General features: G+C 45.4%; 1 protein-coding gene across 7 annotated transcripts in view; it reads right to left on the bottom strand.

Annotated features, from left to right (window-relative positions):
* The window catches only part of LOC106577115 (girdin), a 105,327-nt gene that overhangs the window by 25,669 nt on the left and 52,938 nt on the right, over positions 1-26,720 (bottom strand). For all 7 annotated transcript variants that reach the window (XR_006760348.1, XM_045700963.1, XM_045700961.1 and 4 more), the window contains exons 5-13: positions 17,097-17,155; positions 16,115-16,198; positions 14,856-14,996; positions 13,290-13,459; positions 8,178-8,259; positions 2,333-2,491; positions 1,732-1,878; positions 1,389-1,533; positions 874-1,052 (exon numbers count right to left, since the gene is read on the bottom strand). Coding sequence is in view for 6 of the 7 variants with exons in the window: in XM_045700963.1 (XP_045556919.1) it covers positions 874-1,052; positions 1,389-1,533; positions 1,732-1,878; positions 2,333-2,491; positions 8,178-8,259; positions 13,290-13,459; positions 14,856-14,996; positions 16,115-16,198; positions 17,097-17,155 (1,166 nt within the window). In the remaining variant the exon portion in view is untranslated. The remainder of the gene's footprint in view (positions 1-873; positions 1,053-1,388; positions 1,534-1,731; positions 1,879-2,332; positions 2,492-8,177; positions 8,260-13,289; positions 13,460-14,855; positions 14,997-16,114; positions 16,199-17,096; positions 17,156-26,720) is intronic.

The raw sequence follows: 26,720 nt of genomic DNA, 5'->3' as shown, positions 1-26,720 counted from the left end.
TTTTAATTTGCAAAAATAAAACTGAATTGACGCTGATTATGTTATTTATATTTCTCTAGTCACAGTGGCAGTGTTGTGATACATGTCCTTTATTAAAGGGACTCGTTGGCAGGTCCATATAAAGCCCTTCTGATGAATCTTGCACAAGCTGGAACGGCTCATAGGAGCAGGAGCCCATCTCCTGTTTGTGTAGCGCGAGGCAGCTTGATGTACAAGTACACCCTCTGGACAGGACGCTAGTCTACAGGGTAAACTCTTCACAAGGCAGACTGATTATTACTAATCATATCATAGATATCCCACAAGCACCTAATTCTGTCAAAGCAGCTTAACTCAAAACTGCCTACGTATTGCTCATCTACAGGCAGCCAGTTAAACGGCTGTTATTGTACAAGAGCTCCTGCTTGGATTCACTTTAAAATGGGCTCTCATAAAGACCGATCCAGTGGTGCTGCCTAACTCAGTCTTGCCTCTTGTCTTTGTGTGAGAAAGGCACATTTCATGCATTCTATGCAGAGAGCACAGAGAAGGCTTAAGTGTCTGAAAATAGCCGAGAGTTAGCTTATGGAGGGGCCTTCAAGTGTCAAGTCTGAGAGAGAATAGGAAACGGTCTTCAAGAATTACTCTGTTCTTTCAATTCCCTCTGGTATCATGGAGCTAAGAGGCCTGAACGCCAAGTCCTGAGGTGAAATATAGGGGGCTGGACCAAGATGCTACTGTAGGGGTAAAGAGCAAGCAGCCATTGTTATGTTGTTGATGCATAAGGAACAAGTGTGGATCCCATGTTGGGTGGGCTAGAGAAGGGGAAATGTTCAGGAAACAAGTGAGTGGATTTCAGTATACATTCTATACAAGTACAGAAGCTGCTCTGACCCTCTGGGTGAGCCTCTGGTTCTCCTTGTCGGCCTTGAGGAGACGTGAGGGGACGTGTTTGCTGGCAGAGCCCCTCAGCTCCTCCACAGTCTTCAGCAGGGTCTGGTTCTCCTTCTCCAGCTTCAGCAGCCGGCTGGATGTCAGCTCATTGACCTCGTGGCCCAGGGACTTCTGAGGCACTGCACAATGAAACCATCTATGGTTAGGCACACAACAACATACTGTACGCAAAGGCTACAGGTTCTGTTATAGTGGTAAGAAGTCCCCCAAGGGAAGAGGAAGTATGGAATATCCCTAACTGTAGTTACTGACAGGGTTTATCCTGATCCAAGACCAGTTAACCCCATTAACATCGTTCCAAATCCAGGCCCAGTGCTAATCTGGGTCTTGGAGTCGTTGAATATTAATTACAGGAGTTAGTCATGTGTAGATAAACCCTGTTCAATCTGTTGTGTGTGTATGAAGGACCAAAGCCAGGGCCCCAGTGCTGAGGGCTGCTGCTCCAGGCTGCTCACCCTCTGTCAGGTCAGGGGTCATGGAAAGCTGCTGTAGTTCCCACCCCAGGTGGAGAGACTCGTCCATGCTCTGTTTCTGGGCCATCTCCAGGACCAGGTTCTCCTCTAGCAACTCCTCAATACGCTTCCTGTCCATGTCCCGGTCCTAACAAACACACAGACAGACAACATACACACAACACACTGTCAGACGGCTCCACAAACGCTAAGCCTTACAGTGTAGTATTCTTCAGAGATGACCTACTAGATGGCTCCAAAAAAAGAGCTTGTAAAATCAGTCATACCACTATGTCTGTTTGATTCATCTGATCCCACACACAAAACACACTAAGTTTCCCTCTACCATTTCCATGTCGTGGATCTTGGATTTGAGCTGCAGGCTCTCTTTCTCCAGCTCGTGGAGTTTGTCAGAGCGAGCCCTGGTTCCTTCCAGCTGGTCCTCTAGCATGGCCTTGGTCTCCAGCAGAACCTGGTTGTCCTCCTTCAGCTCCTGTAGGGCCCAGCAGATTTCACACACACGTCAACCACAGCCATATCACTACTGCCATCCCCACTACCACGCATTCAACCACAGCCATATCACTACTGCCATCCCCACTACCACGCATTCAACCACAGCCATATCACTACTGCCATCCCCACTACCACACATTCAACCACAGCCATATCACTACTGCCATCCCCACTACCACACATTCAACCACAGCCATATCACTACTGCCTCCCCACTACAAGCTGCCATCCCCACTACCACCATTCAACCACAGCCATATCACTACTGCCATCCCCACTACCACGCATTCAACCACAGCCATATCACTACTGCCATCCCCACTACCACGCATTCACATTGGGACAACAGGTCAATACATTCATGTTACACCCAATGAATGCTTCATTGACACGTCAAGCTTGTTGGGTGCTATTTCTTTGTTTTGGCGTACCTCTACTCTGGCTTTGTAGAACTCAATGTCGTAGAGCCTCTCCTTGTAGCGTCCCACTTCACTCTCCAGCTTGTCCACTCTGACGGCCTTCTCCCTCAGAGCGTCCAGCTCATCACGATAGGCCCTGGCAGAACGGGCATCCGACAACAACTGCAGGCTCTGGAGGGGACAAACGAAACACTACATGTCAGTGTCACACTCATACAAGATATTTGTTTCACACAGACTCCCACTATATACATGCATTGCACCAGGCATAATTCATATTGGTAACACACCGTGGACTGTATAGGTAGACACCATATAGGTAGACACCATATAGGTAGAGACAACGTATAGGTAGACACCATATAGGTAGACACCATATAGGTAGACACACCATATAGGTAGACACCATATAGGTAGAGACACCATATAGGTAGAGACACCATATAGGTAGAGACACCATATTGGTAGAGACACCATATTGGTAGAGACACCATATAGGTAGACACCCATATAGGTAGACACACCATATAGGTAGACACACCATATAGGTAGACACCATATAGGTAGACACCATATAGGTAGACACACCATATAGGTAGAGACACCATATAGGTAGAGACACCATATAGGTAGACACACAATATAGGTAGACACAATATAGGTAGACACCATATAGGTAGACACACCATATAGGTAGACACACCATATAGGTAGACACACAATATAGGTAGAGACACCATATAGGTAGACACACCATATAGGTAGACACCATATAGGTAGACACCATATAGGTAGACACACCATATAGGTAGACACCATATCGGTAGACACCATATTGGTAGACACCATATAGGTAGACACACCATATAGGTAGACACACAATATAGGTAGACACCATATCGGTAGACACCATATAGGTAGACACCATATAGGTAGAGACACCATATAAGTAGACACACCATATAGGTAGAGACCATATAGGTAGAGACACCATATAGGTAGACACCATATAGGTAGACACCATATTGGTAGAGACACCATATAGGTAGACACCATATAGGTAGAGACACCATATAGGTAGAGACACCATATAGGTAGACACCATATAGGTAGACACAATATAGGTAGAGACACCATATAGGTAGACACACAATATAGGTAGACACCATATAGGTAGACACCATATAGGTAGACACCATATAGGTAGACACACCATATAGGTAGACACACCATATAGGTAGACACCATATAGATAGACACACCATATAGGTAGACACACCATATAGGTAGACACACCATATAGATAGACACACCATATAGGTAGACACCATATAGGTAGACACACCATATAGGTAGACACACAATATAGGTAGACACCATATAGGTAGACACCATATAGGTAGAGACACCATATAGGTAGAGACACCATATAGGTAGAGACACCATATAGGTAGACACACCATATAGGTAGAGACACCATATAGGTAGAGACCATATAGGTAGAGACACCATATAGGTAGACACCATATAGGTAGACACCATATTGGTAGAGACACCATATAGGTAGAGACACCATATAGGTAGACACACCATATAGGTAGACACACCATATAGGTAGAGACACCATATAGGTAGAGACACCATATAGGTAGACACACAATATAGGTAGACACACCATATAGGTAGACACCATATAGGTAGACACCATATAGGTAGAGACACCATATAGGTAGACACCATATAGGTAGAGACACCATATAGGTAGACACCATATAGGTAGACACCATATAGGTAGAGACACCATATAGGTAGACACACAATATAGGTAGACACACCATATAGGTAGACACACCATATAGGTAGACACACAATATAGGTAGAGACACCATATAGGTAGACACACCATATAGGTAGACACCATATAGGTAGACACACCATATAGGTAGACACACAATATAGGTAGACACCATATAGGTAGAGACACCATATAGGTAGAGACACCATATAGGTAGAGACACCATATAGGTAGAGACACCATATAGGTAGACACCATATTGGTAGAGACACCATATAGGTAGACACCATATAGGTAGAGACACCATATAGGTAGACACCATATAGGTAGAGACACTATATAGGTAGAGACACCATATAGGTAGACACCATATAGGTAGACACACCATATAGGTAGACACACCATATAGGTAGACACACCATATAGGTAGAGACACCATATATGTAGAGACACCATATAGGTAGACACCATATAGGTAGAGACACCATATAGGTAGACACCATATTGGTAGACACCATATAGGTAGACACCATATAGGTAGAGACACCATATAGGTAGACACCATATAGGTAGACACCATATAGGTAGACACACCATATAGGTAGACACCATATAGGTAGACACCATATAGGTAGACACCATATAGGTAGAGACACCATATAGGTAGACACCATATAGGTAGACACCATTTAGGTAGAGACACCATTTAGGTAGACACCATATAGGTAGAGACACCATATAGGTAGAGACACCATATAGGTAGACACCGTATAGGTAGACACCATATAGGTAGAGACACCATATAGGTAGAGACACCATATAGGTAGACACCATATAGGTAGAGACCATATAGGTAGAGACCATATAGGTAGACACCACATAGGTAGACACCATATAGGTAGACACCATATAGGTAGACACCATATAGGTAGACACCATATAGGTAGACACCATATAGGTAGACACACATGGCAGTCATACACAGAGGCAGGCTGAAGCTCCTCTTAGTTAATAGTGTCATGAGTCAGTCATCATCTCTGGAAGAGGGATTTGAAATGACCACACACACACACACACACACACACACACACACACACACACACACACACACACACACACACACACACACACACACACACACACACACACACACACACACTAATAAGCAGCTCTGCCATGTTGTGGTGGGCCCTACTCTCTAACGCTGCAAATTATGTTTACAACAAAGACAACATCTAAGGGGTTAGCCAAGCTATAAATAGCTCAGCCACTAATTGGTTAAGGGCATTAACCTAATGATTAAGAAAGTAAAACAGAAGGTGGTGGCAATGGTTTGATGTGTTGTATAACTCTGAGGACAGTCAGGACACCAGAGGTGACATGAGGTCTTATGGGTGGAGCTTTGGTCTAGTGGTCTGGGCCAGCCTTGTGTGACACACCTGGCATAGCTCAGCAGCACTGTTAGTGTGTCGCTTATGTGTAGCTGGAGTTCAGGAGAGACACGTAGGTTCATGGCAGACAGATACTGTAGTGTGTAGCTGGAGTTCAGGAGGGACACGTTGGTTCATGGCAGACAGATACTGTAGTGTGTAGCTGGAGTTCAGGAGAGACACGTTGGTTCATGGCAGACAGATACTGTAGTGTGTAGCTGGAGTTCAGGACAGACACGTTGGTTCATGGCAGACAGATACTGTAGTGTGTAGCTGGAGTTCAGGAGAGACACGTTGGTTCATGGCAGACAGATACTGTAGTGTGTAGCTGGAGTTCAGGAGAGACACGTTGGTCCATGGCAGACAGATACTGTAGTGTGTAGCTGGAGTTCAGGAGGGACACGTTGGTTCATGGCAGACAGATACTGTAGTGTGTAGCTGGAGTTCAGGAGAGACACGTTGCTTCATGGCAGACAGATACTGTAGTGTGTAGCTGGAGTTCAGGAGAGACACGTTGGTCCATGGCAGACAGATACTGTAGTGTGTAGCTGGAGTTCAGGAGAGACACGTTGGTCCATGGCAGACAGATACTGTAGTGTGTAGCTGGAGTTCAGGAGGGACACGTTGGTTCATGGCAGACAGATACTGTAGTGTGTAGCTGGAGTTCAGGAGGGACACGTTGGTTCATGGCAGACAGATACTGTAGTGTGTAGCTGGAGTTCAGGAGAGACACGTTGGTCCATGGCAGACAGATACTGTAGTGTGTAGCTGGAGTTCAGGAGGGACACGTTGGTCCATGGCAGACAGATACTGTAGTGTGTAGCTGGAGTTCAGGAGAGACACGTTGGTCCATGGCAGACAGATACTGTAGTGTGTAGCTGGAGTTCAGGAGAGACACGTTGGTTCATGGCAGACAGATACTGTAGTGTGTAGCTGGAGTTCAGGAGAGACACGTTGGTTCATGGCAGACAGATACTGTAGTGTGTAGCTGGAGTTCAGGAGGGACACGTTGGTTCATGGCAGACAGATACTGTAGTGTGTAGCTGGAGTTCAGGAGAGACACGTTGGTCCATGGCAGACAGATACTGTAGTGTGTAGCTGGAGTTCAGGAGAGACACGTAGGTTCATGGCAGACGGATGGTGTGTATTGATGTATTAAGTGGCGTAATGCTGGTGCTAAGTCATGTGATGTGGTTTGGGAGCTCTGTCTGGCATCAGCTGTAATTGACTCCCTCTGTTTACTCAGCAGTGTTGACATTCTGTGGCAAACAGAATGTCAACGCTGTAACAAGTAACAAATAATGAAAAAGCAGCGGTAAAATAACAATAGCGAGGCTATATACAGAGGGTACCGGTAGAGAGTCGAGGTGTGGGGGCACCGGTTGGTTGAGGTAATTGAGGTAATATGTACATGTAGGTAGAGTTATTAGAGTGACTATGCATTGATAATAACAGAGAGTAGCAGCAGCGTAGAAAACGGGGGGCAATACAAATAGTCTGGGTAGCCATTTAATACAGCACTGTGCTGTATTGAGTTGTTCTGTATGGCTCTGTGCTGTATTGAGTTGTTCTGTATGGCTCTGTGCTGGACTGAGTTGTTCTGTATGGCTCTGTGCTGTATTGAGTTGTTCTGTATGGCTCTGTGCTGTATTGAGTTGTTCTGTATGGCCCTGTGGTGTATTGAGTTGTTCTGTATGGCCCTGTGCTGTATTGAGTTGTTCTGTATGGCCCTGTGGTGTATTGAGTTGTTCTGTATGGCCCTGTGCTGTATTGAGTTGTTCTGTATGGCTCTGTGCTGTATTGAGTTGTTCTGTATGGCTCTGTGCTGTATTGAGCTGTTCTGTATGGCCCTGTGGTGGATTGAGTTGTTCTGTATGGCTCTGTGGTGTATTGAGTTGTTCTGTATGGCCCTGTGCTGTATTGAGTTGTTCTGTATGGCCCTGTGCTGTATTGAGTTGTTCTGTATGGCCCTGTGGTGGATTGAGTTGTTCTGTATGGCTCTGTGGTGTATTGAGTTGTTCTGTATGGCCCTGTGCTGTATTGAGTTGTTCTGTATGGCTCTGTGCTGTATTGAGCTGTTCTGTATGGCCCTGTGCTGTATTGAGTTGTTCTGTATGGCCCTGTGGTGTATTGAGTTGTTCTGTATGGCCCTGTGCTGTATTGAGTTGTTCTGTATGGCTCTGTGCTGTATTGAGTTGTTTTGTATGGCTCTGTGCTGTATTGAGTTGTTCTGTATGGCCCTGTGCTGTATTGAGTTGTTCTGTATGGCCCTGTGGTGTATTGAGTTGTTCTGTATGGCCCTGTGCTGTATTGAGTTGTTCTGTATGGCCCTGTGCTGTATTGAGTTGTTCTGTATGGCTCTGTGCTGTATTGAGTTGTTCTGTATGGCTCTGTGCTGTATTGAGTTGTTCTGTATGGCTCTGTGCTGTATTGAGTTGTTCTGTATGGCTCTGTGCTGTATTGAGTTGTTCTGTATGGCCCTGTGCTGTATTGAGTTGTTCTGTATGGCCCTGTGGTGGATTGAGTTGTTCTGTATGGCTCTGTGGTGTATTGAGTTGTTCTGTATGGCTCTGTGCTGTATTGAGTTGTTCTGTATGGCCCTGTGCTGTAGTAGGTAGGTTTTATCCTGCACCTCTTGCTGAACCCTCTTATTCTCAGTCTCCATGTTGTCCAGTTCCTGTCTGCAGTCCAGCAGCTGCTCACTCTTTTCCTCCCTGAGAGAGAGAGAGAGAGAGAGAGAGAGAGAGAGAGACATGGGAGAGAGAGAGAGAGAGAGACAGGGGAGAGAGAGAGAGGGAGATGGGGAAAGACAGGGGGAGAGAGGGAAAGCAAGCGGGGGGGGAGAAGAGTGTGATCAAGAGAGAAACGTGAGAGACCGAGAGAGAGAGAAGGGGGGAGACGAGAGAGAGAGAAAAGAGAGCGAGAGAGAAGGGGGAGGAGAGAAAGAGAGAGAGAGAGAGAGAGAGAAGGGGGTTGGAGAGAGTTTAGAGAGAAAAGAGAGTGAAAGAGAGAGAGAAGAGAGAAGGGGGGGAGAAGAGAGAGAAGGGAGGGAGAAGAGAGAGAAGGGAGGGAGAAGACAGAGAGAGAAGGGTGGGAGAAGACAGAGAGAGAAAGGGTGGGAGAAGACAGAGAGAGAAGGGTGGGAGAAGACAGAGAGAGAAGGGGGGAGAAGACAGAGAGAGAAGGGGGGAGAACACAGAGAGAGAAAGGGGGAGAAGAGAGAGAGCGAAGGGTGGGAGAAGACAGAGAGAGAAATGGTTGGAGAAGACAGAGAGAGAAGGGTGGGAGAAGACAGAGAGAGAAAGGGTGGGAGAAGACAGAGAGAGAAAGGGTGGGAGAAGAGAGAGAGTGAAGGGTGGGAGAAGACAGAGAGAGAAAGGGTGGGAGAAGACAGAGAGAGAAGGGTGGGAGAAGACAGAGAGAGAAAGGGTGGGAGAAGACAGAGAGAGAAAGGGTGGGAGAAGACAGAGAGAGAAAGGGTGGGAGAAGACAGAGAGAGAAAGGGTGGGAGAAGACAGAGAGAGAAAGGGTGGGAGAAGACAGAGAGAGAAAGGGTGGGAGAAGACAGAGAGAGAAGGGGGAGAACACAGAGAGAGAAAGGGGGAGAAGAGAGAGAGAGAAGGGGGAGAAGAGAGAGAGAGAAAGGGGGAGAAGAGAGAGCGAGCAAGGGAGAAGGGGGTTGCAAGAGAAAAAAAGAGAGACATTGTAAAACACATTCACATATGTACGCATTTGAAAAACCCCATTCCTCACAAACAAACCCATAACTGTCCCACACAAATATTTGTTTCTGTTTCCCTTAAAGTTGCCTTGAGACACTGGAATTTTTACTTAGATGTTTACCCAGCAGAAAATAATCCATGGACCTCTTTCCTTACTGGGCCAGGTCAGCTGGTTTGCTTGTGGGTGTGTGTGGGTTGGGGACCGGGGATGGGGTTAATTACCAAATTATATACAAACATATTTCAACTGAAAATGTACAAAGTAAGACCACAAAAACAACCTACAAATGACCTCACAACCAACTCCCCATGACATTGTCACGCCCTGGCCATAGAGAGGGTTTTGTTCTCTATTTTGGTTAGACCAGGGTGTGACTAGGGTGGGCATTCTATGTCCCTTTTTCTATGTTTTGGTATTTCTTTGTTTTGGCCGGGTATGGTTCTCAATCAGGGACAGCTGTCTATCGTTGTCTCTGATTGGGAACCATACTTAGGTAGCCTTTTCCCACAGGGTTGGGGTGGGTAGCTGTTTTCTATTTGGTGTGTTCACCTGACAGAGCTGTTGCGTTTTGTTCCACTTAGTTTTTTTGTTTCAGTGTTCAAGTTATAATAAACATCATGAACACGTACCACGCTGCGCTTTGGTCTACTCCTTCTTCCACAGACAACCGTTACAGACATGCAAATCTGTAACTGTAGAGCTGCCTTGCTTTGGTTCCACCGGCTCTTTTTAGTCCAGAAAATCCAGATAACATCTGGTTAATTGTGTAACATGCCAATAGATTCCTTTCTTCCCCATGTCTCTGACTAGACTGACTTCAGACCCCCTCAACCCAGCATGAGCAACCAACTCACAACATCAGGTTCTTCTGTTAATGTTTTTGCTTTATTGTGATGCCACAATAGACAGGCAATTCTACCTAAATGCAATTTGTATGGCCTCCTGCTGTTTGTTTAGATGTGCTAGCGACTCAGCTTGGGAGCAGGTTGGGGCTTGCTGAGGCTGAGGGAGGCCAGTCCTGCAGGCTGCCGGTCGGTGAGGAATGAAGAATGCGCCCCACAGAGCCTTGAAGAGGACTGTGCATTCCTCAAATGAGCTGAGATGCTTTCCAGTCTCCCTGGTCCAGATTAGTCATCTATACTGGGTCTGCTATTGGCTGGAGGAATTATTATCACTGTTCTGTTCCACACTTCCTGTGACGTGCATGTTGAAATCAGAGGCTGGAGCAGCTAGCTTCGAGCGTGGAATAAAACTCACGTTCTGCTGCTGTTGCTACAGCTGTTTTTGGTGAGCACAGGGTACACGCACGCCAGGGTACACGCACGCCAGGGTACACGCACGCCAGGGTACACGCACGCCAGGGTACACGCACGCCAGGGTACACGCACGCCAGGGTACACGCACGCCAGGGTACACGCACGCCGGCGCACACACACATTTCCAGTGTGTACCTTGTGTGTCTGGAGCCCTTTAATCTCCTCCCACAATAGATCATGTCAGCAGACATTCAGTCTCGCCACAGCAGTAAAACAACTTTTCAACACCTTTCAGTGTTTCCCCCAGTTTCATTTAGGCCCTAATAAAGAGAGTAGATGACAGACTAGGCTCAACACAAAGCTGCTCATCCACTGTGAACCTGTGTGGGTGACAGCACTGAGCCTGCAGCAGCTCTGAGTCACTAACAACCGTGGTGCCATGGTCTACCCACATTTTACAGTCTACCATTCACATTAGACAATGCACCATACTGTTGTTCTACAGAACCAGACAGGATTGAGATGGCGACTGGGTCTTTAGGGGCCATATCATCATCAATTTCTACACAATCTATTCCTGCATTCCTCTTAACACCAGGTTTCGAACTTAAGTTAGAAAAAAACATGAAAATTAAGCATATTTTCTAAAGATATTCTGCCGAAGCTATGGTCACATGGTCACTTTACTGTGCCCTCAGGAGAACCTTCCCTGGCAATCAGTAAAGACAGTAGACCACAGTGGATCTCTATGTATTGGGTTTAACAGAGAATGATCCCTTTCCCTCGAGTGTTGGTGCTTCACAGTGAACAATGACCAGAAATCTGAGAAAAATACGTGGAATTCAATAGATTTTCTGCTCTGTAGATCAAAGACACATAAAGAATAACTTTAATGCCCTGTCATGGAATCATCTGATCTGGGCCAAATCCCCAGACATCTGAGTCGGTATCAGTCGGAGACAGCATCAGGACTGGCCTGGGTGACTGGACCAGTATGAGATTATTTATGGCCATATCATCTCCACAGGAGACTACAGTATATGCACTCCTGCAGAGAAGCAATCTGCAGCTTCTATGGCCGACACCATTTAGTCGACTGGTCAATTGTTCGGTCGATAGGCTGTTGGTCGACTGAGATTTAGTGGAGCGGTTGCAAATATAAAAAATGTTTTATGTCTGTTTGGCCCATCTCAGTGGACTAATCCATTACGGAGGCCACAGGGATGGCACAGTCCAAGAAGAAGGGGAGTGTGGCTAAGATGCACAAGGTGCATCGTTCTCCAGAATGTGCTTTCTCTGCCAATTTGTGCACATTCATTGTGTGAATTGTCTGTCCTTTGTTAGTGCCTATCAATTCCCCATTTCATACATCAGTATTACATTTACTGTTATTTCTAATCTACAATGTTTGTTTGGTTACAGTAATTTCCCTTAATGCATTCAATATTATTCCAGTCTTTTACTGTTTTCATTGTTGGAGTGGACATGTTGTTTGCAAGGCTTACAACCTATGCTATACTTTAGAGAATAAGGTTTTGGTTTATTTCATTCCATTTACGACTTTTGTCAATTTATTCATTGTCTTTTGTTTGGAGCTAACCTGTTTATGTTGAGTAAGGACGCGGACCTAATTACGCATAGAAGGAGGCCAAATGTATAACTGTGCCAATGTGGGGATGTCTGATAGAATTTTTATTGTCTTAACTCACCACCACTAGGCTAATGAGCTGTGGAGCTTCTCAAAATATATTTTTTTCTTCACCTCCGTTTGTAAATTTTCTACATGAAAAAGGTTTCCGACCCCTGGTGTAGCCCATTACCAGCAACTTCAGAATCCGCAAAGGTCAGCAGCACCAGGAGGAGCTAACAGTTTTTTTCTTCTGGTTATCTTGAGGTCTGGCTCCCTCGAGTCATTTGTCCTAATTATTTCATCAAACAGTGTGCTTAAAGCATCAGACAAGCTCAGTGCATTTTTTAGTCGGGTACAGCACTAGCAGCTTCACTGATATTTTCTGGAGTTATGATCATTGTAAAATGCCCGATACCTCAGAACCGGTTCAAATGCCAACAGCATTACTGGACAAACCATTTCAATCTTTTGATGGACTTGATGAAGAGAATCCACAGAGTCAGCAGCTTAGTATTTGCATTCTTAAACACTTCCCCCTAAAACAAAGAAAGCTTATCGTAACAACCCCTCCCTTTCATAAACTGACCATTGGCCTTTGTCTCTGCCAAGGCTAATGGACTCTGAAGAGGAAGTTAATTATGACACTGCAAAAAGGTCTAGCACTATCACACCAAAACAGTAGCATAGAACCACTTGCGTCTTATTGAGAGGCTACAGGAAATGTTTTCTCCTCTAACAATACCCCTGACATTTAACGATTTTTAGCTCCGCAATTAGTGTCCTGCTTTTGCTGTTCTCTCCGGTCAGCGTTAGAGTGCTATATGAACTGGAAAACAGAGAACAAGATACTCCTCAAAAGACAGAGAGAGAGCTGAGTCACGGCTCCCAGCTCCAATGGCACACAGTTCTGGGAAAGCAGCAGATGACTACAGTCTCAAATTTAGACACTCTGCTAGACAGTACATGGGTCACCCACAGTACTTGTAGGATACCTGTAGGAAGCTTACACAACTTGTGAGAACCAATGGTGTGTTTAGAGATCCAACAGACATTTTGCAGTCTACCACTACAGAGTTACTCAGAAGGACCAATGGGGTGCGTACAGAGCTGGTGAAAGGCCAAAGGGGGTACTTACAGCTCCTGGCGCAGACGTCTGATCTTGGCCTTGGCGTCGGCCAGCTCCACAGACAGGTGCTGCCGGCTCTCTGTGCGGCGCATGCTGGGCGAGTCGTTGGGCGACTGGGCACAGAACGGCTGGGGAGAGTACTGTCCACAGTCCCTCTCCTGGGTCAGCTCCACGATGGTCTGGAAGGACACAACACAACTCACAGACCATGGCTATGATCATGTATCCTACACACATCATATACACCGAGTGTACAACACATTAGGAACACCTGCTCTTTCCATGACAGACTGACCAGGTGAATCAAGGTGAAAGTTATGCTCCCTTATTGATGTCACTAGCTAAATCCACTTCAAATCAGTGGAGATGAAGGGGAGGAGACAGGTTAGAGAAGGATTCTTAAGCCTTGAGACATAGATTGTGCCATTCAGAGGGTGAATGGGCAAGACAAAATATTTAAGTGCCTTTGAACGGGGTATGGTAGTAGGAGCCAGTGTGTTAAGAACTGCAACGCTGCTGGGTTTTTCACGCTCAACAGCTCCCGTGTGTATCAAGAATGGTCCACCACCCAAAGGACATCCAACCAACTTGACACAACTGTGGGAAGCATTGGAGTCAACATGTGGAACGCTTTTGACACCTTGTAGAGTCCAAGCCCCTGCGAATTCAGGCTGTTCTGAGGGCAAAAGGGGGTGCAACTCAATATACATGTTTATACACCAAGTGTGACATGTATCACGCCTTCCTTACTTGAAATGATCAGCCCAAGTCATCTAACAAATTGCTTACAACCGTGTTAGATCATTGACCACAATGAGGGTCAAAGCAGTTGTCAGGCAGGGTATTGAAGATTGAGTATACTGAGGGTGTGGTTTGCAGACTATATAGTCTACCATATGTTGCGTCAGGCTGCCCTGCTTTTCAGTCTGCTCAGTATGGGAGGTGTGAGCTTAGGGAAATGACTCTGATTAGGACGGCCTCTGAGGGAAGAAGCGGCAGCACCTAGACACCAGGACCAGTCACTTAAATGGAAACCCCAAACATAATGAAAAGCCAAGTACCTATTGGCCTAATGCTGTTAAGGCTCAAAGGTGAATTGGGCTGGGTTTGAAGATAAGAGTGGGAAAAAACATTGGGTTTAAATGGTCTGTGAAAGAGAGAGGAAATCAAACAATATCTTCCCATCATCGTCATTTTAGTTCACCCCCCGACCCTCCTCTCTCCTCCTCCGTTTATAACCCAGTGGCCATGCAAGGAAATGGGCTTTTAATGAAGAGCGTCTGGTTTCCAGGGGAGATCTGGAGATCATTATCACCCCACCCCCTCCCCTGTCCGCCTCCTGGCCAATAGAATGCTGGGACTGCTGCTCCACCAGGCCATGGCAGTTGTATGGGTGGGCCATGCTTAATCAGACTGTTCTAGGTTCAACTCACACACATGCCATATAAATGCACAGACAGACACCATCCAGACTCTATATAGATTGTTAACAATTTTCCACCCTTCTTCATTAAGACATTTTATGTACTCTCTTGTGGGGTGAGTTAAAAAGGCACCAATGTTTCAGACATGTACCTCCAGCTGGTCGTCTCTCTCGTCCACAAGGCGTTTGAGATGGAAGGCCATGTTCCTGGAGAAGGAGTCCAGGTCCTCTGGGGGAAGCTCTCCCCCATCCAGCCACTGCAGATCCACAACATTCTCCTGGTTGTGGGTCACCTTCAAAACAACAGCATATCAGAGTCATCTCACTCTGCCAGCCAATACACATTGACCCAGGTGTGTTGACAGCAATGGGCAGCCAACTACTTTAACTCAAACAGCTGTGAAGGGCAGTAATGTAAATTTGACTGATAAACTGACAGATCTGTCCTACAATAACTAAAGTGTCTTTAAGCATGAAACACAGATCTTCTCACTGCTGAAATAATGCTGAAAGGTACTTATAACAGTGGGAGGACGTTCCTTCTCTTGCTAGAACAAAAGTGGTACCTGCTACGTGCTGACCCGGTAGCAACGACCTACCGTTTCTACTTGTAGAATCGCAAACGCTCATCAGTGACCAACAACTTGACTTTGGGCCAATCAGAGAGCACAAACATGTACGTGGGGTAGCCAATACATTTTAAAAAAGGAAAGAGGGCATTTTATCTGTACATCCACAGATGAGCCAGTCACACTTCATATGCAATGTAGGCTATGGGATGGTAGCTAGCTAAGTGCACAGACTCAATGCACACAACACTAAATACTTCCTCCAAGCTAGTTAACCACTGTAGCTAGAGTTGACATTATAATTAAAATGACAACGGATTAGCTAGTTTCCATGAAACAGCTGCCTGTGTTAGCTGCCAAGTTAGTGCAGTGTCTTTAGCTAGCTAGTTGTGTTGTGCTACACTGGCAGTGTGGGATTATGGAGAGTGAATTGAAAATGTTTCTTCGTCATCTTGCTAGGTAGTTAATCTAGCTGTGGCCATCTGTCTAGTATCAACAAGAGCTTTCTACAAAATTGCAACATTAGCGCAGCTAGCTTGGAATCTAGACCATAAGCAACACACACAGACATGCATTGCCAAACAACGCTAGTGCCTCCTGGTTTGGAGTATTTTAAGTCTGAATGTCTGACGACTTCCAAGGTCTTTGCTGTGTGAATACACAAGCGATTGACTGGCGATACTCTGTTCAGAGATGCTAAGTACTCTCGGCAGGCAAATGTTTGAAAATCCTACCTGTGTGTCTGAGCTGTTACATAACAAACTGGCCCAAAACAGACACAAGAGGTCTCAGGGTTTTTGTTTTAACTGGATGCCCTCACAAAAATTTGTTTTTTCTCATACCTCTTGGATGTGAGATGCTATGGCAGCTTTTGTGTCAAAGTCTAAGGTCTGGATCCTCTCGATGTACTCCTCTTTCTTCTCACACTGCAAACAAAAAGAGGCAGTTTGGGGTTAGCATGACAGTCTGGAGACTGAGTGGAACATTGTAGAGGTCTTCCTGAGGTCAGCTTCCGAAACACAGGAGAATGGCCTGAGTTCTGATTGGTTGGCTTTAAGGAAAGCGATGACTGAAGGAATGTGTAGGTATTCTCTTAGTATATTATTTGGTAACCATGTGTTGTGAGCAGCTACTTTGGTCTTTCCTGTTGGTGAGAGTAAGGGAGACAGGTTTGTCCACTTCAAAAATGCAGACATTTTGCAATAACTATTATTTTTAAGTGCCTTTAACCTGTAATCGAACATCGTCACCTTCAAATCATGATGGGGGAAAAAAACAACACCGACTTCACACAGACAGATGAGACAGATACATATTTCCCTTTGAGGAGTCTTTGAGAAGTAGCCTGTTCAGAACCCCTGAACAGTGAGCTAAATGTGAACGAGAACGACAGTGTGAGGTTAGGGCGCTGGTTATGTATGATGCATCGTCATCGTTACTCCAGCTAGGCTCAGGGCAGAGATAGAGACATGGGTGGGTTCAGGTTGGACAGGGCCTCCCATGGAGCAGCCCCTCTGACCCCTCTCTGACCTGCTACCAGGACAGCCTGGACAGACCACCTGTCACAGTGCCAACTGCTGAGGAAGAGGAAACGGGGAACTAAAGCTAGTCTGAGTGAGAATGACACATTTTACTCACATGACTCATATAAACTGGAGCTGTGTTAACACTTGTCTGAACAATAGAGCCGAGGGTTATAGATGTTGAACTAGTGAGTAAGAGCTACTTATAACAGTAGTAGAAAGAGGGTTCATCCTACAGGAGCTGTACGGTAATGGTAGACTACTGACAGATGATTAAGGTGGTGACGAGTGTAAGACTTACCTGGACGGCACAGCCAAGCAACAGCAACAAAAGCTTCCTCATCTCCTCCAGACCTTGCTCTGCAGTCACAAAGAGATTGTCAATTAGCGTTTTACTACCATTGATAACCATTTACTAGCATTGATTTGATTACTCTTTTTACACATTTTATATTCGACTGTAGCTGTTAAACTTCCCAGGGATTTGGCCCTAGTTTCAAATCCATTTCATAACCAAATCCCATGAACTTTCACAAAAGGCTAAAAAGTTAACTGCCCCCAGTCTCACAGATAGGATGCGTACTACAGCCATGAGACGAGCCATTCAGGTAGCCCTATTACACACATGTAAAACTGGTAATGCTTGCTGTCCCCAACCAAAAAGACTGTACTGTATTTTGCAGCAATCCAATCCGCTAGGTATCGTATGATGCCAAGCCACACATAGATGAAGTGATAAAACAGCTGTTAGGAAGTTTACCGAGGCTGAGGTAATAATCTGTGGGATTTTACTGTAAAATAATGAGCCAGGTGGTTTCTTTCTCTCTCTGTGTGTTTGTGTGTGTTAAGCCAGCTCATCAGCCCCAGGGGTAGAGAGCGGAGCTGGGCCATAAACACAGATTACTAACAACAGGCTTAGACAACCAGGCCACACTGCAATTATAACTACTGTAAATCCCCACCACTAGATAAAACATCTTTACAGACAGCCATAATATCAATGGTAAGATTTAGTTGTAAGTGTATGCTATGGTGCATCCGTCTTCTCCATGTGGGTGCAGATGTTGGGTGTCTAGTGACAGCAGAGGTAGTGAGTTTAGAAGGTTATTGGGTGTCGCCTATACAATGGAATATACGCTTCCAAGAGGCGGTGATAAATGTACTGTTTATAGTGCCAAGTCCACTAATGATAAAAGCCATGATAAACATTACTCACTAGCAACACTTCAGCTGAGCTATATCTTCTATAATAATATATGATTATTATTATTATTATTATTATTATTATATATCTGTAACGAATCAACAACTGAGCGTGACACGACAGTTTCACCAATCCTAATGGCATCCTCTTTGAAGACAAGATTTCTCATTCCATGTGGATTTCTTACAAATGTACACACATGACATCTAGAGGATCACACATAAATCTCAGCTAAACTAACGGATGTTTTTGGCCCAGACTGAAGCACCATTAGTAATAAAAATAACTGTAACTGGCCTATATTTGCAACCTCCTCGGTCCAGAACAGGAACAGCCTCAGAATATCAATTGAGAGAAGTAGGTCTGTTATGAGAGCAGTGCAACTACAATCACAGAAAGAGGGAAAAGTCGACATGTAAACATGTGTGAACTTCCATTTTAAGTGTTAAGGTCGCAGTGAGGAACTCAAGATAATATTCTGATAGCTAGGATATGGGTGGAACAGACGACGATTAGATGGTTTTAAGGCCCATCCTCACAATACGTTATCAAAACTAATCAATATCTATAAGGGAAATAGAGAGTAGCCGTTCTAGATTTATATTCGGAGTACAGAATGCCAGCAGTAACAAATGCCTTCTAAATGCTGTTTCCGCTAACTGAAAGCCTGTATAGTGATTTGGAAAGGCAAATCTTCTTGAGCGCTAAAGATAAGGAGCAGGCAGGCACTGGATGAATAATTTAAAGAGGCTGACTGAACCAAGCATGTCTGAAGAGATAGCGAGAGAGAGAGAGAGAGAGAGAGAGAGAGAGAGAGAGAGAGAGAGAGAGCGAGAGAGAGATAAAGAGAAAGATGTGGTGAGAGAATGAGAGAGAAATAAAGAGAAGGAGAGAAAGGTTTAAAAGGTTTAAAGTAGATGATGTTCCCTTGAGCAGCCCTGGCTCAGCAGAGGGTTGGCTCCCCAGGCTTTGTTATCATAGTGCTGTATGTGCCTAGTGTGGTTCCTTCCCTCCTCCTTCCATCCGTCACTACACTCCCTTGTTCCTGGCAGGAAACTCACAGGGGCGCATGGACAGTGACGAACCCTTCAGAGTTGCATTCCTTCCTGCCCAGCTATTGTTCACAGGAACCTGGTGATGGGGGTTCTTCCGGGGAGCAGGGACCCAAGGCCTCTGAGTGACACTGGACCACACGTTTCCTCTGGTGGACAAGAGTCCAAGTCTACTGCGGCCCTGGCCTCTCTGTCATTTCATATCATCATATTAGTCCTTTTCATCACAATGACAATATCTATTTTGTCAATGCCAATTGCCCCAATCATTGTCATTCACTATATTTATAATGTGGGTCAGTATATCTACAGTAGAGGTCGACCGATTATGATTTTTCAACGCCGATACCGATTATTGGAGGACCCAAAAAAAAGCCGATACCGATTAATCGGACGATTTAAAAAAAATGTATTTGTAATAATGACAATTACAACAATACTGAATGAACACTTATTTTAACTTAATATAATACATCAATAAAATCAATTTAGCCTCAAATAAATAAACATGTTCAATTTGGTTTAAATAATGCAAAAACAAAGTGTTGGAGAAGAAAGTAAAAGTGCAATATGTGCCATGTAAAAAAGCTAACGTTTAAGTGCCTTGCTCAGAACATGAGAACATATGAAAGCTGGTGGTTCCTTTTAACATGAGTCTTCAATATTCCCAGGTAAGAAGTTTTAGGTTGTAATTATTATAGGAATTATAGAACTATTTCTCTCTATATGATTTGTATTTCATATACCTTTGACTATTGGATGTTCTTATAGGCACTTTAGTATTGCCAGTGTAACAGTATAGCTTCCGTCCCTCTCCTCGCTCCTACCTGAGTTCGAACCAGGAACACATCGACAACAGCCACCCTCGAAGCAGCGTTACCCATGCAGAGCAAGGGGAACAACTACTCCAAGTCTCAGAGCGAGTGACGTTTGAAACGCTATTAGCGCGCACCCGGCTAACTAGCTAGCCATTTCACATTGGTTACACCAGCCTCATCTTGGGAGTTGATAGGCTTGAAGTCACAAACAGCATTGCGAAGAGCTGCTGGCAAAACGCACTAAAGTGCTGTTTGAATGAATGCTTACGAGCCTGCTGGTGCCTACCACCGCTCAGTCAGACTGCTCTATCAAATCATAGACTTAATTATAATATAATAAACACACAGAAATATCAGCCTTAGGTCATTAATATGGTCGAATCCGGAAACTATTATCTAACGGGTGGCATCCCTATGTAACGCCCTGGCCATAGAGAGGGGTTTTTTGTTCTTTATTTTGGTTAGGCCAGGGTGTTACATTGGGTGGGCGTTCTATGTTCCTTTCTCTATGTTTTTGTATTTCTTTGTTTTGGGCCGTGTGTGGCTCCCAATCAGGCACAGCTGAAGCTCGTTGTTGCTGATTGGGAGTCACACATAAGGAGCATGTTTTTCCTTTGGGTTTTGTGGGTAATTGTTTCTGTTTAGTGTTTGCACCTGACAGGACTGTTTGGCTGTCGGTTTCTTGTTTTTGTCTAACGTGTTCTTTTTTTAATAAATTCCTGAAGATGAACACATCCTCCGCTGCACCTTGGTCTCATTTGAACGACGGCCGTTACAGAATTACCCACCAACAATGGACCAAGCAGCGGAGGAAGGAGCAGCACAGGGAGAGGCACCAGGAGAAAAGCTATCTGGAGTCGTGGACTTGGGAGGAAATCCTGGACGGGAAAGGACCATGGGCTCAAGCTGGGGATTATCACCGCCCGCAGTGGGAGATCGAGGCGGCGAGAGCTGAGAGGCGCTGGTATGAGGAAAGGGAGCGCAGCAGACACGAGAGGCAGCCCTAAAAAAAAAATTGGGGGGGGCACACGGGGAGATTGGCGGAGTCAGGCGTTAGACCTGAGCCAACTCCCCGTGCTTACCGGAAGCAGCGTGGTACTGGTAAAACACCGTGTTATGCTGTGGAGCGCACGGTGTCCCCAGTGCGCGTGCATAGCCCGGTGCGCTACATACCAGCCCCCCGCAAGTGCCATGCGAGTGCAGGCATCGAGCCAGGGCGGATGGTGCCAGCTCAGCGCGTCTGGTCTCCAGTGCGCCTCCTCGGTCCAGGTTATCCTGCGCCAGCGTTGCGTACTGTGTCTCCAGAGCGCTGGGAGGGTCCAGTTGCCCAATGTCTGCTCTCCGCCCGTGCCGGGTCAAAGTGGGCATTCAGCCTGGAGTAAGCATGTCGAGCGTACATACCACAACTCCAGTGCTCCCCCACAGCCCGGTTTATCCTGTGCCTCCTCCTCGGTCCAGGCCTCCAGTGGGTCTCCCCATCCTGGTCCGTCCTGTGCCACCTCCCAGGACCAGGCCTCCAGTGGGTCTCCTCATCCTGGTCAGTCCTGTGCCTGCTCCACGGACCAGGTCTCCAGTGGGTTTCCCCATCCTGGTCCGTCCTGTGCCACCTCCCAGGACTAGGCCTCCAGTGGGTCTCGCCAGTCCGGAGCCACCAGAGCTGCCCGCCAGTCCGGAGCCGCCAGAGCTGCCCGCCAGTCAGAAGCCGCCAGAGCCGCCTGCCAGTCAGGAGCCGCCAGAGCCGCCCGCCAGTCAGGAGCCGCCAGAGCCGCCCGCCAGTCAGGAGCCGCCAGAGCCGCCCGCCAGTCAGGAGCCGCCCGCCTGTCCGGAGCCGCCCGCCTGTCCGGAGCCGCCAGAGCCGCCTGTCCAGAGCAGTCAGAGCCGCCCGCCAGCCCGGTGAGTCCTGTGCTTACGCCTAGGGCCAGGCCTCTTTCATGTCTCCCCAGCCTGGTGAGTCCTGTGCCTGTGCCCAGGGCCAGGCCTCCTTCATGTCTCCCCAGCCTGGTGAATCCTGGGTCAGTGCCGCCGGAGCCGCCAGGGACGCCCGCCAGCCGGGCGCAACCAGGGTCGCCCGCCTGCCGGGCGCAGCCATCGCCGCCGGCCAGCCGGGCGCAGCCATCACCGCCCGCCAGCCGGGCGCAGCTATCGCCGCCCGCCAGCCGGGCGCAACCAGGGTCGCCCGCTAGCCGGGCACAGCCATCACCGCCCGCCAGCCGGGCGCAGTCAGGGTCGCCCACCAGACCTTCGGCGCGGCCAGGTGCGCCACCTAAGAGGGCGACGCCAAGGATGGAGCAAAGGCCACGTCCCGCACCTGAGCCGCCGCCGTAAGAAGGCCCACCCGGACCCTCCCCTTCAGAGTCAGGTTTTGCGGCCGGGGGGTACTGTAACGCCCTGGCCATAGAGAGGGGTTTTTTGTTCTTTATTTTGGTTAGGCCAGGGTGTTACATTGGGTGGGCGTTCTATGTTCCTTTCTCTATGTTTTTGTATTTGTTTTGGGCCGTGTGTGGCTCCCAATCAGGCACAGCTGAAGCTCGTTGTTGCTGATTGGGAGTCACACATAAGGAGCATGTTTTTCCTTTGGGTTTTGTGGGTAATTGTTTCTGTTTAGAGTTTGCACCTGACAGGACTGTTTGGCTGTTGGTTTCTTGTTTTTGTCTAACGTGTTCTTTCTTTAATAAATTCCTGAAGATGAACACATCCTCCGCTGCACCTTGGTCTCATTTGAACGACGGCCGTTACACCCTAAGTCTAAATATTCCTGTTACATTGCACAACCTTCAATGTTATGTCATAATTACGTAAAATTCTGGCAAAGTAGTTCGCAAAGAGCCAGGCGGCCCAAACTGTTGCATATACCCTGACTCTGTGTGCAATGAACGCAAGAGAAGTGACACAATTTCACCTGGTTAATATTGCCTGCTAGCCTGGATTTCTTATAGCTAAATATGCAGGTTTAAAAATATATACTTCTGTGTATTGATTTTAAGAAAGGCATTGATGTTTATGGTTAGGTACAGTCGTATAACGATTGTGCTTTTTTTTCCGCAAATGCGCTTTTGTTAAATCATCCCCCATTTGGCGAAGTTGGCTGTCTTTGTTAGGAAGAAATAGTCTTCACACTGCATATACCCTGACTCTGTTGCAAGAGGTGACACATTTTCCCTAGTTAAAAGAAATTCAAGTTAGCAGGCAATATTAACTAAATATGCAGGTTTAAAAATATCTACTTGTCTATTGATTTTAAGAAAGACATTGATGTTTATGGTTAGGTACACGTTGGAGCAACGACAGTCCTTTTTCACGAACCATGTTTCATCAACCATGTGTAGTTAACTAGTGATTTTGATTGTTTTTTATAAGATAAGTTTAATGCTAGCTAGCAACTTACCTTGGCTTCTTACTGCATTTGCGTAACAGGCAGGCTCCTCATGGAGTGCAATGTAAAGCAGGTGGTTAGAGCGTTGGACTAGTTAACCGTAAGGTTGCAAGATTGAATCCCCGAGCAGACAAGGTAAAAATCTGATGTTCTGCCCCTGAACAAGGCAGTTAACCCACCGTTCCTAGGCCGTCATTGAAAATAAGAATGTTCTTAACTGACTTGCCTAGTTAAATAAAGGTGTAAAAAAAATAAAAATAAAAATTATATATATATTTTTTTAATTCGGCAAATCGGTGTCCAAAAATACCGATTACCGATTGTTATGAAAACTTGAAATCGGCCCTAATTAATCGGCCATTCTGATTAATCGGTTGACCTCTAATCTACAGTATAATGTGTGACAGTATATCTACAGTATAATGTGTGACAGTATATGTACAGTATTATGTGGGTCAGTATATGTACAGTATTATGTGGGTCAGTATATCTACAGTATAATGTGGGTCAGTATATCTATAATGTGGGTCAGTATGTCTATAGTGTGGGTCAGTATATCTACTGTATAATGTGGGTCAGTATATCTACTGTACAATGTGGGTCAGTATATGTACAGTATAATGTGGGTCAGTATATCGATGTGGGTCAGTATATCTATAATGTGGGTCAGTATATCTATAGTGTGGGTCAGTATATCTACAGTATTGTGTGGGTCAGTATATCTATGTGGGTCAGTATATCTACTGTATAATGTGGGTCAGTATATCCACAGTATAATGTGGGTCAGTATATCTATAATGTGGGTCAGTATATCTACAGTATAATGTGGGTCAGTATATCTACAGTATAATGTGGGTCAGTATATCTACAGTATAATGTGGGTCAGTCTATCTATAATGTGAGTCAGTCTATCTACAGTATAATGTGGGTCAGTATATCTATAATGTGGGTCAGTATATCTACAGTATAATGTGGGTCAGTATATCTACAGTATAATGTGGGTCAGTATATCTATAATGTGGGTCAGTATATCTACAGTATAATGTGGGTCAGTATATCTACAGTATAATGTGGGTCAGTCTATCTATAATGTGAGTCAGTATATCTACAGTATAATGTGGGTCAGTATATCTATAATGTGGGTCAGTATATCTACAGTATAATGTGGGTCAGTATATCTACAGTATAATGTGGGTCAGTATATCTATAATGTGGGTCAGTATATCTACAGTATAATGTGGGTCAGTATATCTACAGTATAATGTGGGTCACTATATTTATGTGGGTCAGTATATCTACAGTATGATGTGGTCAGTATATCTATAATGTGGGTCAGTATATCTACAGTATAATGTGGGTCAGTATATCTATAATGTGGGTCAGTATATCTATAATGTGGGTCAGTATATCTACAGTATAATGTGGGTCACTATATTTATAATGTGGGTCAGTATATCTACAGTATAATGTGGGTCAGTATATCTATAATGTGGGTCAGTATATCTATAGTGTGGGTCAGTATATCTACAGTATAGTGTGGGTCTGTATATCTATGTGGGTCAGTATATCTACTGTATAATGTGGGTCAGTATATCTATAATGTGGGTCAGTATATCTACTGTATAATGTGGGTCGGTATATCTACAGTATAATGTGGGTCAGTATAGCTACAGTATAATGTTGGTCAGTATATCTATAATGTGGGTCAGTATATCTACAGTATAATGTGGGTCAGTATATCTATAATGTGGGTCAGTATATCTATAATGTGGGTCAGTATATCTACAGTATAATGTGGGTCAGTATATCTATAATGTGGGTCAGTATATCTACAGGTTAATGTGGGTCACTATATTTATAATGTGGGTCAGCATATCTACAGTATAATGTGGGTCAGTATATCTACTGTATAATGTGGGTCAGTATATCTACAGTATAATGTGGGTCAGTATAGCTACAGTATAATGTGGGTCAGTATATCTATAATGTGGGTCAGTATAGCTACAGTATAATGTGGGTCAGTATATTTACAGTATAATGTGGGTCAGTATATCTAGAGTATAATGTGGGTCAGTATATCTACAGTATAATGTGGGTCAGTATATCTATGTGGGTCAGGGACTACACATGGTTCCTCTGATAAGAAATACTTTTGCTAAATTTCACTTTTCACCACTGAAACTGATTTCATATTCACCTATTTCCCCTACTCTCACCACTCCCTAGGTCTTCTAACCACCTTCAGGCTTCTAAATGTGACTGTAGGTTTCCTGACTTTCCCACAACCCCACACAGTGTTGCTGGTGACCGTCAGTCTGGCCTGCCTCCACCTGCCATTGGAGAGCAGTTGTCTCCTTACAGTTGTTGTTCCTGAAAAGGGACACTTCTCTGGCATCTAAACGACCACACTAGAATGTTACAATGTCAGCAATACAAAGTAGGTACAAACTACTTTCTACAAGGCAGGAAACTGAGACTCACCCTTTGTCTGAAATGAAGGCTTGATTGTTAAACCAAAAGAGAAGTAGGTTCACTATAAAGACAAACAATGTCTGACTGTAGTCTTCATTGAACAGGAGATTAGCCTTCAGGGGCACATTGTGTTCTAGCTGGTCTAAGTGCTTCTCTTTTGAAGCAGGATCAGACTGAATTGAAGGGATATTCAGTGTGGAAGACTGTGTCTGTGGCCAACAGACAGTCTGGGGTAGGGGGCACTCAAGGGGAGAGGGAACCAGATGAGATAGTGGGGTTTTGTAGTGTTTAGTAACAGAGTGGGTTAATAATCAGAGTCCAGGGTGGATTCTGGATTCCCATATAATGGGCCCATCCCCCACAGAGCCTTAATGACTTCATAATAAAAGCCACATGGGCAATCACTTTCAGATGGCTCCAGCTACTATTGCTGCTGCACACCGCTAGGGTCAAAGGTCACAGGAAAAATACTGCAATGCTGCATGTTGTGGTTCAGGACTGAGTTGGTCTGATAATATTTTGCACATAGGAGTATCAAATGACGTGGCTGTGTTGTCTAGGTCTTGACTCTAGAGAAAGATACTAGCTATTTTCCACAGTAGCTCATTCAAGATTCAACAAACCAGCATAATGTGATTGGGAGTCCCATAGGGCGGCGCACAATTGGCCCAGCGTCGTCCGGGTTAGGGTTTGGCCGGGGTAGGCCGTCATTGTAAATAAGAATTTGTTCTTAACTAACTTGCCTCTCACTCAACATCAACAAAACAAAGTAGAAGATCGTGGACTTCAGGAAACAGCAGAGGGTGCACCCCCCTATCCACATCGACGGGACAGCAGTGGAGAAGGTGGAAAGTTTGAAGTTCCTCGGCGTACACATCACAGACAAACTCAAATGGTCGACCCACACAGACAGTGTGGTGAAGAAGGCGTAACAGAGCATCTTCAACCTCAGGAGCCTGAAGAAATTTGGCTCATCACTAGTGGTGAAATGGACCGTAGTTGATCC

Source organism: Salmo salar, chromosome ssa18, assembly GCF_905237065.1.
Source record: "Salmo salar chromosome ssa18, Ssal_v3.1, whole genome shotgun sequence".
Lineage (NCBI taxonomy): Eukaryota > Metazoa > Chordata > Actinopteri > Salmoniformes > Salmonidae > Salmo > Salmo salar.
The sequence above is the reverse complement of the archived record's forward strand: the minus strand, read 5'-3'. Positions and strand labels throughout refer to the sequence as shown.